At 34.9% G+C, this 11,700-nt stretch overlaps 1 protein-coding gene across 1 annotated transcript; it reads right to left on the bottom strand.

Moving 5' to 3' along the window:
* Window positions 1-1,412: 1,412 nt before the first annotated feature.
* Window positions 1,413-7,207, bottom strand: LOC113282964. The gene is made up of 5 exons (XM_026532074.1): window positions 7,048-7,207; window positions 6,684-6,767; window positions 5,618-6,161; window positions 3,556-3,631; window positions 1,413-1,838 (listed from the first exon to the last, which is right to left on the bottom strand). Exons 3-5 carry the CDS (start codon window positions 6,137-6,139, stop codon window positions 1,435-1,437), a joined length of 1,002 nt encoding a protein of 333 aa, XP_026387859.1. The 5' UTR covers window positions 6,140-6,161; window positions 6,684-6,767; window positions 7,048-7,207; the 3' UTR covers window positions 1,413-1,434.
* Window positions 7,208-11,700: the final 4,493 nt, after the last annotated feature.

Here is an 11,700-nt window from a genome sequence, read left to right as displayed (position 1 = left end):
GCTACTAATAACTTACTTGGGTATGCCTATTGGTGCTACTAAAAGGAATGTAGATATTTGGGAAGTTACCATTCAGAAGATGAAGAAAAAATTAGCACCTTGGAATAGAAATTTCTTAAACAAGGAAGGGAGAGTTACCTTAATCAAAAGTTCTTTGGAGAGTATTGTTGTGTATTTTCTCTCTGTTTACTATATGCGTGTATCTGTGGAGAAGAAGTTGAAAAGTATCATAAGAAAATTCTTGTGGGGGGAGGAAGATAACAAGAAGAAGATGAGTTGGGTAAACTTTAAAACAGTTTGCAAGACTAAAAGCAAAGGAGGATTGGGAATAAGATGCTTAAGATTGGTGAACAAGTCCCTTTTAGCAAAATGACATGGGAGATATTGCAAGGAGAAAAATGCTTGGTGGAGAAAGATCATTTGTGGGAAGACCAAGACAGTTAAGGAGGGTTTGGTTCCATTACAAGTAAATGAACCAGTTGGAAGGAGCATGTGGTTTGAAATACAAAAAGCTAATAAGGATTTTTTTGAAGTTGTTAAGCTGCAGGATGACAGAAGCATTCGTTTTTGGCATGACTGGTGGCTGAAAAAAGACTCTTTGAAGAATACATATCCAAGACTGTACATAGTAAGTTTGCAAAAACATCACATGGTGGCTGATATGAAGGACATAAGCTGGAGTTTTCAAATTTCAAGAGATCTTAATCCTGCGGAGAGAATAGACTTGCTGGAGTTAAAGTTTGAACTGAGAAATGTTGCTTTGGATCACAGTAAAGGTGATGTCGTGGACGGAGATTGCTCAACAAAAGGTTTTTACAAGACAATGGCAAGTGCAGAAGAAGATTGGGACTTCTGTAAGATTGCTGACTGTAAGTTGATCCCACCGAAGGTTTGTTTCATAATGTGGGATGCAATGCACTATTCAGTTCCAACTAGAGATATGTTAGCAAGGCGTGGTGTCACGATTTCGTCTAATCTGTGTTTATTATGCGACTCAGCAGTGGAAAACTTGGATCATTTGTTTCTTAATTGCAGCTGGCTAAGCATCTCTGGAATTTCTTCATCAACTCTCTTCAAGTTTGCTGGGTTATGCCAAGTGAACTCATTATGTTAATGAAGAGCTGGAGTTTAGTTGATAGCAGGGAGAAAAGGAAAATAATATGGCAGATACTTCCTAATGCAATTTTGTGGGAGTAATGGCTGGAGAGGAACAATAGGCACCATGGCGGCAGAAGCAAGACAAAAGAAGAGCTAATCCCTGTTATATTGGATATTTGCTTATGGAGCTCATCTACGGAGATTTTCAAGGGATACTCGATGAGTCAAATTATACGAACACTGGGAAGATGTAGTTATTTTGTAATTAGTTAGCTTGTTTACATTATTTGGGAGTCCCTTGACTTTTTTTTTTTTTCTAAGAAACACCAAAATATATTAAGCTAGAAGAAAGTTACAGAGTGCACTTAAGGGCTCTTTTCTTACAAGACCATCCAAAAAAGAAGGAAAAGTAGCCCATATGTTTTTAATACAACATTTTCTAGCTTTTCTAGCAAGCTTATCAGCTACATTGTTTTTCACGAGATTAATGTACACATGCTTAAAAGTAGTACTTCTAGCCATCAAGCTACGACAGGCAGACAAGACATCACTACACCACCACCCGATATTTGTACAGTCTCTATTCACAAAATCCACCATTTGGAGACAGTCGCTAACAAAAGTGACTTTGGAAAGCTTCAACTCTTGTGTCCAAGTGATACCCAAAAAAAGTGCAGTTACTTCAGCTCCAACCGCATCAGGAATCAGTCCAAAGTCTGCTCTAGTGCCTTTTATTGTGCCTGTAACATCACACCAAAGAATACCCAGACCCATATTAAAGTCTTTAAAAGAGCCATCAATAAACATAAAATGGTCTACCTCCATTCTGCAATACTTATTCTTCTTCTTCATAACCTTAGCATGAACTCTAGGCTTAACATATGAATGCAACATTCTCTTTACATCTAGAATAACTTTATCATATCTATAGAAATCTTTCTGAAAATCACATCACATTTAAGTTTCCAAACACACCACATTATAACATCAGCAATACTTGGCCAGTTAACATCATACGGGGAATCACCATGACCATCATTAAACCAGTACAGAAAATAATCATCTAACTCTTGCAGATCAGTAGAAATTAAATGTTGAAAAGATAACCCAAACCAAATATGTGAAGCAATGGGACACTTAACAAAAAGATGTAAGGATGTTTCAACAACATTCCCACATAAGGGACAAGTATCATCAACCAAAGGATTATAAAAGTTCAGTAAAGAGTTCACCGGAAGCATGTAGGCAAAGATTTTCCATATGAAAACCTAATCTTTGGAAGACATTCTAAAGACCACACTTTCTTCCAGAACAAAGAATATTCAATTGAATAATCCTCATTCACATATGATTTGTATGCCGATTTTATTGTAAACAAACCATTACGAGTATGAGCCCACATTATTTTATCATCTTGATTAAGATTTAGACTAATAGATCTAATCCTTTTAATATCTTCAGGCATAAATAATTCATTTAGCAAAGACACATTCCAACAGTTATTATTCTTATCAATCAGATCCTTAACATAACTATAATCTTTTTAATTAGGATTATTAGAGACTAGAAGAGAATTAGTATAAGGCAACCAAATATCATTCCATATGTTAGTAGAAGCACCAACTTTCTTAATTATATTGGCTCTAATAAAAGATAAACTCTTAACAATACCTTTCCATATCCAAGAGGACCCATCTGCAGCTTTATCAATTTCTAACAAATTCTGATTAGGATAATATTTATCTTTTACGAAAATCGAAAGCAAATTATCTGGATTTTGCATAAGTCTCCAGCCTAACTTACTGATAAAAACTCTATTAGTAACAAAAGTATTCCTAATACCAAGCCCTCCACAGTGTCTAGACTTACCAATATCATCCCATGAGCGAAAATAAGCAGCACACCTGGGATTCTTTTTTGACCATCAAAAGGTTCTCTGTATAGAATCAATCTTCGAAGTGATCTTTTTAGGTAAGGGAAAGGCAAGACAACTTATAAGTAGCCATACTAGAGAGAACATGTTTAACTACCACAGTTCTACCAGCTATATTAAGATTAGTTCTTTTACAGTTACTCAACATAGTATTGAACTTTTCTATGATAAACTGAAAAGACTTACTTTTATCTCTATCGACAAAGATGGGGGGGTACCAAGATACTTCTCAATTTACTTAAGTATTTAATCTTAAGAGTCCTGGCCAGAAGTTTAATATGTTTATGATGAGTTTTTGCACTAGTGATGAAACCAGATTTTTCCAAGTTAATGGCTTGCCCAGAAGCCATAGCAAAAGTATCTATGATTTTTACAAGATTTCTAGCATACGACAAAGAATCTTTAGAAAACAACATGCAATCATCAGCAAAGAAAAGATGCGAAATAGAAGGACTGTTACCATTTACTCTAAATCCTTGTATAATATTATCCTTTTCAGCCTTAATAAGAAGTTGCGACAATACCTCCATACACATGAAAAAATATACAGAGAAAGACAATCCCCTTGCCGAATACCCCTTGAAGGAAAGAACATATCCCCTGGAACACCATTAACCAGAACTAAATATGAAACAGTGCTAATACATTGAAAGATCATATGACACCAGTCTTCAGAAAAACCTAGCTTCTTAAAAACAGAAATGATAAATGACCATTCTAACCTATCAAATGCTTTAGAGAGATCTAGTTTAATAGCCATGAACCCATTTTTGACTTTTTTCTTTTTCTTTTTAAAGGAATGCAGAATTTCATGAATGATGATAATATTGTCTTGGATTTGTCTATTAGAAACAAAAGCTGATTGATAAGGCGAAATAATTGAATCCATCAAAGGCTTCAACCTATTAGTTAAAAATTTTGAAATGATTTTATAGATGGTATTTGATAAGCTAATGGGTCTGAACTCATGGGATGTAGATGGGTTATTTATTTTAGGAATTAGGGTAATAAAAGAATGGTTCATTTGTCTAAGAAGAAATTTATTTTTGAAAAAAATTTGGACATGCAATATAACTTCACTTGAAATTTCATTCCAACTATCATGAAAAACCCTAGCTGGATAACCATATGGACCTGGAGACTTCCAGGGATCCATATTCTTCACAGTACTATAAATTTCCTCAACAGTAGGTATTGCAATTAAAGATATATTCATGTCATCAGTAACAATAGCCTGAATATTACATAGAGCAGTTTGAATAACCGAGCTACTAGGATTTGATGTTGTATAGATCTTCTTAAAATGTTTTGTAAGCAGATCTACAACCTGCTCCCTACTATCCAACCAATTACCATGCTCATCTTTAATAGTATGTATCGTGTTATACATATTTCTGAGTTTTACCGTATTATGGAAAAACCTAGTGTTCCTATCATACTGAGTGAAATAATCGATCTTAGCTTTCTGCTTATAGAAACTATTTTCAATTTCATACCAATAATCCAGCCGATTAGAATAGTTAAGTATAAAACTAACAATATCAGGGGTATACTGCACACTCTGAAGTTTTTCAATCTCAGCATTCAACTTATTAATAGTATTTTTAATATGACCAAAAGAGAACACATTCCATCTACTAAGATCATGCTTAAGATTTTTTAGTTTACCAGCCATAATGAAACTCGGAGAACCATTGACTTTTTTAGACCAAGAATTAATAAGCACGCCTTTGAATTAAATCAGGATTAAGTTGCTAGCATTTAAAGAATTTATAAGGAATATTAAGATGTTGTTCAAAGTGAAAACACTTAAGCATAATGGGGCTGTGGTCTGAGTAAACTCTAGCAAGATTTGTTATACGAGTTTGCGGCAGAACAGAGAACCAATCATCATTAACAAAACCCCTATCTAGTTTTTCAAAGATCATCTCAACAGGGTTTTTAAATCTCCTATTACACCATGTAAAAGGGATTTCCAAAAGAAAAAACTTCATTCATCTTCATTTCTACTAGACTTCTTCTAACTAAATCAGGAGGGAAAGAATTATTCAAATTACCACCCTGCTTTTCAGAAGCATTTAGAATGAAATTAAAATCCCCTAAAAGTAATCAAGGTCTTTTATTAGACTAATTCATGTTGTTAAGAAAATTCCATTGATTCTTTATTCCAATGTTACTGAGAGCTCCATAAATAAAAGACAATGCAATTTTTAATCCCAGGAGTAACATCGCACAATATATGAATCATATTAAGAGAGCTACTTAAAATTTCTATAGAAGACTTAGCAAAATAACCTAAAGCAATCCCCCCATATTTGCCTTCAGCGGGAATAATATACCAAGAATCATACGACACATGATGCGTGTATTTTCTAACAGTATCTATATCTACCATAGTTTCAATAAGACAAATAGCATCAACTTTATTTTTCCTAAATAAATTAGCTAAATGCAACCATTTCTTATCAGAGCAACACCCATTCATGTTCCAGCAAAAAAACTTCATGATTAAAAATAGACACAAAGAACAGTGAAAAGAAAATCCGAATATAAAAAAGTATAAATAGAAATCAGAGAAAAACTTACGAGGTCATGAGTAGAAGGAGGATCAGCATCCATAGAGTCCATCGAATCCACCATCATGAGATTAACTTCATTTTCTAATTCTTCTTTAGAGATGAGAGGTTCAGGGGGTAACACAGCTAAAGGAGTTGGTTCGAGCACTACTGCTTTATCAATACAATCCCCAATACTTGAATTTTCTAAGCCAACATTCTCAGAGACCGGATTTATAAACATATTTGAGGTGTAACACATTTCAGCAGAAGAGTTTAAAAATAAACCCAGAGCTTGTGAATACAGTATGAGAGACAGAAGACTGAGCAACAAATGTACATGATGCAGACCAAAAGACATTAGAATCCACATTTTCGGACTGAGAAAGACCACCTCTACCTGACCCTTGCAGATTACCAGCAGTTTGCAAACTGACAGAGAATGCTGATGGCTGAGCATTTGAATCGGCTTGCACGGTTGTAGCAGAACTGTTTCCTCCACCAGATCCCTCTCCCTTCTCCAAAACTGATTCCACTTTAGTAATAGCAACATGAGAAGCTTTTGGTGACGGAGCCTTGATAAAAATTAAATGTATAATAATAAGACCAACATTCCATCAACGGAGTCCCCAGAATCAGAGCATGCTTAATCACAAAAATTGACAAGTGTTGAAAAGTTCTGATAATTACCACCAAATATAAAAAGAGGGCCATAAATTAATCAGGGAGAAGAAAAATAACCAGATTCCAATAAAAAACCATCTTGATTAATTGTATCTTTGAACATTTGAATTATAAAGAAAAATCTGATCAACTTGGGCATTGGAGACAAAACACTTAGAATTCTACAACCCTTAACCAAATCAGTTGATAGTTTATATAGAATAAAAGTAGGTAATCATTAATCTCTATAAGAAATCTTCCCCAAAAATTACCCATATATCTTCTAATACAGCTAAAAACAAAGTAATCTTCAATAACCAAATCCCTACTGGCGTAGGATCTCAAAATGCTATGAAAGCATTCCCAATACACTCTACTAAGAAATATCGATCAAATCCAGTTTAGAATAGTAATGATATAAACCAAAACCATACCCAGAAGAAACCTCTAAATCACTTATCTCTATCTCATGATGGTGGATACCGAAACCCTATGCTGCTATCCCTTCAACCCATAACCTAATCAGAAAAAAGCAAAAAGAAAAGTTAGAACAAAACTTGAGAGATGTTTCAAAGATTGCAGAACTAGAATTTTACTCATGATTCTAAATCTATCTAGATTACAATCAATTAAACAAAGAAACAGAAAAGACTAGACCATCAAAAATTAGGGATTTTGAAAAAAGTTATCAGTTAGGTCAAGAAAAAAGATGAATTAAAAACTTAAAAATAGAAAAAAAAATTAAAGCATTGGGTTATCTAAATTGAAAGCAAAGAATCAAAATTTCATAACAGATACATAATCAGATAGATGGAAGAGCCGATTGATCGAAGTAGAAGAAGAAAAATTCAACGTTTGACTAAGTCATCACTCTGTACATATTTTTCTCTTCTCAATATAACCTTTTCTTCTCGGAAAAAAATCATTTTGATCGGTCAAATCTATTCTGTTGCTTGACTGGTCAACCCGAAGTGGTCTCTACTCTCTAGAATATTTTGAATTTCCAATTATGAAAGAAAATAAGAAAAAGAAGATAGATACGAGAATTATACTCACCCGATTATTATTTTATGATAATATATAGATTGGCAATAGCTCCCTACATGATTTGTGCTGCACTGATTTATTTAGAACGTTCACAGTGGTCGTGGTTGTAACACATCATGGTTGTAACATATTACTTAAGACGGTGGAAACAATTTTAGTATTATATATGGGGCTCAATTTGTTGCTCGTCTACCATACAATTCTCTTGTAACCGAAGAAGATTGAAATAATAAAAGAAAAGTTTCAAAAGAAGAGTTAACATAGAAACAACGGACACCTAGCTCAGCTGGTCATTCCCATTTCTCAAAGTTTCATACGTTTCAGGAGGTCCCAGGTTTGAACCCTCAATGGCGTAATATTGCAGGAATTAACATGAACGTAGAGTTAGCATGTCCCCTTGTGACACGATCTCAGCCCCATCCGTTTCGACTCCCTTGATTAGGTTACCCATGAGGCTCGCTGGAAGGCTAGCACAACAACCTTTCAATTAATGGAACACTACGTTGTTGGAGCTTAACTTGTTAGGTTTCCAACTAGTTAATGTAGTACTCTTTATTATAAGAATAATATATAAGTTTAGAAAAAGAAGAAAAATAAATAATTACGTATGGTCCGTTGGGTCACATTGGCAAACTAAAATCGAATTCATCAGTTGCTCCTTCAAGTCTGAATCTTTTCGTGGAAGATCTGGGGATGAGTTCACACGTATGCCAACTCAGTAATAAGAGCACCCCAACCAAAAAATCTGAACAAAATTTCAAGGCTGTTAAAGGGGTGTGTTTGGGGGTGTACCAACCCAAAAGCAAATGGTTGTTTTGTCCTGTATATAATGTGGTGTACCCAAACAATTTGGTAACCCTATTACCAGTTTTGCAGAATTTGTCCTCGGGTAGGTCCCCTAACTTGATGGCCTTCATAATACCATTCACGGTAAATGGATACATTTGACGCTCCTGGGCCTCAGCGTGGTTCGACCTGAGAAAGGTTTCCAATCTGACATTCGTATCCAACATCTAACGGATTTGTATCCAACAAATGATTCTACAAATCTTTCTTTTATAATTAAAATTTTAAATTAAAAAGATAAAACTAACAAAAATGACTTGAATAAGGACCGATCAAGAAATAAATAAAAAGAATATGATTTAGTTTAGCATCTTAAGCTCGAGCCCTAAAAGTTTGATGGAAGAAAATGATGAAGAGATAAATTAACTATATGGTGGACTAGTAAATATACAATTTAACATTATTATTATATATTATAAAATCTTGTAAATAATTTAAAACTAATGAATCCTCAACGGTGCGTCCGCATTTGATCCAAAATCGGTCTGATCCCAAAAATTGCATCTGCATTCGGTCCACTAGTAAGGGGTCCAGACATCCTCTCCTTTCAAAAAAAAAAAAAAAAAAATGCCGTTGGGCTGGATGTAAATCAAAGATTTCGGGCCACCCCGCTGTATCCACCTTTCAGCAAAAGATGTCTTCTTTCTCAAGTTATTGCAAATGTCCCGATTATTATATAATATCCACAGTTAGGGTTGAGTAGGGTTTTGTTTTGAACCCATATTCATTTTTCTTATATTATATCGTCAAACAGCATTATCACAGAAAAATAGTCATGTCTCTTGAAGCAGCAGGCTGCTTCGTTCTTATGTCGGCAAGTGTTTTTGCCGGTTTATTTATGCATCAGGAGTTAAACGATTGGAAGAAGACTCGTAACAGAAATAAACGCAAAGACGATTTGATTGAAAAACTACTTGAAAGATTACTTATACTTTTATCTGGAGATAAAACCACTGAACCGGTCAAAAGAGATGATAACGGCAACAAGGTTGAAGAGCCAAAAGAGGTGAAGACAACCGAGGAACATGTCAATCGAGAGGTGGAAAAATTGAAGACTAAAATTGACATCATGAGGGATGATGTTGATGATATCATGGAGTTGTTTGAGATGGTTTAATAGGTGTTTCGGGTTCTTAGTGTTTTCTAAATAAGTTTGATGGTCTCTTTCTGTTTTTTTGATTATGTTTAATTGTTTAAGTTTCATTTTTTTTTTCCATTATTAATTTGTTTAAGTACTTAAATGATAATGGCATACATTGTTTGATTGGTCTCTTCATTCGGAAGACCATGTTCAATGAAATCCTTCAACTACTATTGATCCTAGATAATCCAAGGTCTTTATTCTAACTCTGATTGCATGGTCAACCCTTTGGATCTTGATGTCTTGACTGGTGAAAGCAGAGTCATTTGTATACTTTCTGTTTTTACAGTATTTAAGAAAGATGAGATTACTGAGAATAAAAATCCCCCAAAATATTTTTTCCATTATAAATCTTTTTTAATCCTGGTAAGTTCTCATTGGTAACCTAATAATTCCTTATCACATTTATCTTAGTATGCACACAAACACAATATCGATATCATGTTAATCTTTATCTGGACAACCAATTTTAGGAATCCCTATGTGGGACGGCCAAATGAGACAACTTCACGAGACGACCAGTATACGGGTCGGCATGGGAAATCGCACATGCAAAATGCTCTTATGTATCCGGCATGGGAATTCGCACATGCAAAATGGTCTTATGTATGCTTTCCCCTTGAACTTGAACCATCTCTTTATCTATGTATTCTATCTCCTCTCTTGAATAAGCTAAATCACTGGCGTTCTCCATAGAGTTCATTGCGCCTAGCAACCTTGGTTGCTTTTGCTCGACCGTATCAGTGAAACTTACCCCATCAATTGCACTTAGACCGGAGACTTCCCCCATCAGAGACATCTTTGACTACAGACTTCAGTAAAGTTTGCACATGCAAAATGAGTCTCACGAGAATCGAATGATCATACTGGGTTAAATACGAGCCTATCACAGAAATTTTCTGTCTCTTTTCTGTTTTTGCAAAAACTCTCGACGCCCTATCCACTGCACCAGAAAATATTACCCCTCGGACATCCCTTATCCCGGAGACTATTCTGGACGGAAAGAATTGGCCCAAAGCTCATAAACCCAAGTCCCGTACTTGGTGCCTTGGAAGAGGCATCTTCTCAAGTTGTATCTTGTGCAAAAAGTCAGTGCAAAATCACATAATATAAGCATATCAGTGTTCACATGTATATCTATTATAATCTATCTAGCTAGGGTTTCGGCTGAACATATACCTTCGTTAGAGTTTCAACGTAGGATAAAGAAGAAAGATAGTCATGGCAGACAACGGACCTGGGATTATGGAGGTTGTTGCAAAAGTTTTCGTTGTGACGTTTGCTGCTTCCGCTGGTGTAGGTGGTGGTGCTTTACTGTACCATGGGTTAAACGATTGGAGGATTAATCGAAAAAATAACAAATCAGAAGAAGAAGAAGATTTCTATATACCAACAATTCGAAAAGTTTCTGCCATGCTCAAGAATTACTTTAATGGTAAGGTGGAGGAGTTGAAGGAGAAGTTATCTGAGGAACAACTGAAAGCTGTTCAAGAAACACTGGTAGATATGAGGAGCAATCTTGATGCTGCGACGGAACATTTTGAGGAATTTAATAAGGTGTATAAATCTGAATGAGAACGGTCGATGCATATAATGTTAGGGTTTAGTTAATTTCGTCTGTGTTTTTTTTTTTTTTTTGAATATTAGTATTGATTAGGGTTTTCTCTTGATTTGTTTCTTGAAATTATTAAGGATCGTTCAGTATAATTAATTTGCCTTTTATGAATTAACTGCGATTAATGCATGTACGTATGTGAACAGTTTCGCGATTAATAAACGCATAGCTAAATTATCAGGGCAACAAATTAAAGAAATCAAACGAGTGACATACCAAGACTAGCCAAGAACAAATTTAATCTCTTAGCTTTCAATTGTTCACCATAAGTGCACCTAGACCTTATTTTTTCTAGCTCCATATCACATGTTAACTTGTAGCTGTGGCAGAACTACTAATAAAAACTTAATTAACAACCTATCAAGATTCAAACTTAGAGGCTAAGGACTGTTTTCATTCTGTTGGGGGTGTATAGCCTTGATGCTCGTTTGTAAATTTCCTCTTATTTTCCAAGCAAACAAAAAAAAAACAAAAAACAAATTTAAGGCTTCAAACACAACATTGAAGATTGTGTCTGTTGAATGCCTCATCTGTGTTGGTTGATAACTGCTACAGCATTGTTACATGAGTCATCAATGAAACAAAACAAAAAAAATTAATTTCGACAAATATAGTTGGTAACTTGGCATGTTGATTATTAAGCTAATGCGCAGCTGCATATTAGCATATCACCATCGCTAACTGAAACGACAACGACAAGGTAGAGAAGATGAAGATTTTGCATTATCAAAAGCTTGAATACAAACAGGTTATCCCTGTGTCTAAATAGGCGTACATTCCTTTACAAATATGGTGAGGAGAT

This window comes from Papaver somniferum, chromosome 1 (genome assembly GCF_003573695.1).
Source record: "Papaver somniferum cultivar HN1 chromosome 1, ASM357369v1, whole genome shotgun sequence".
Taxonomy (NCBI): Eukaryota; Viridiplantae; Streptophyta; class Magnoliopsida; order Ranunculales; family Papaveraceae; genus Papaver; species Papaver somniferum.
The sequence above is the reverse complement of the archived record's forward strand: the minus strand, read 5'-3'. Positions and strand labels throughout refer to the sequence as shown.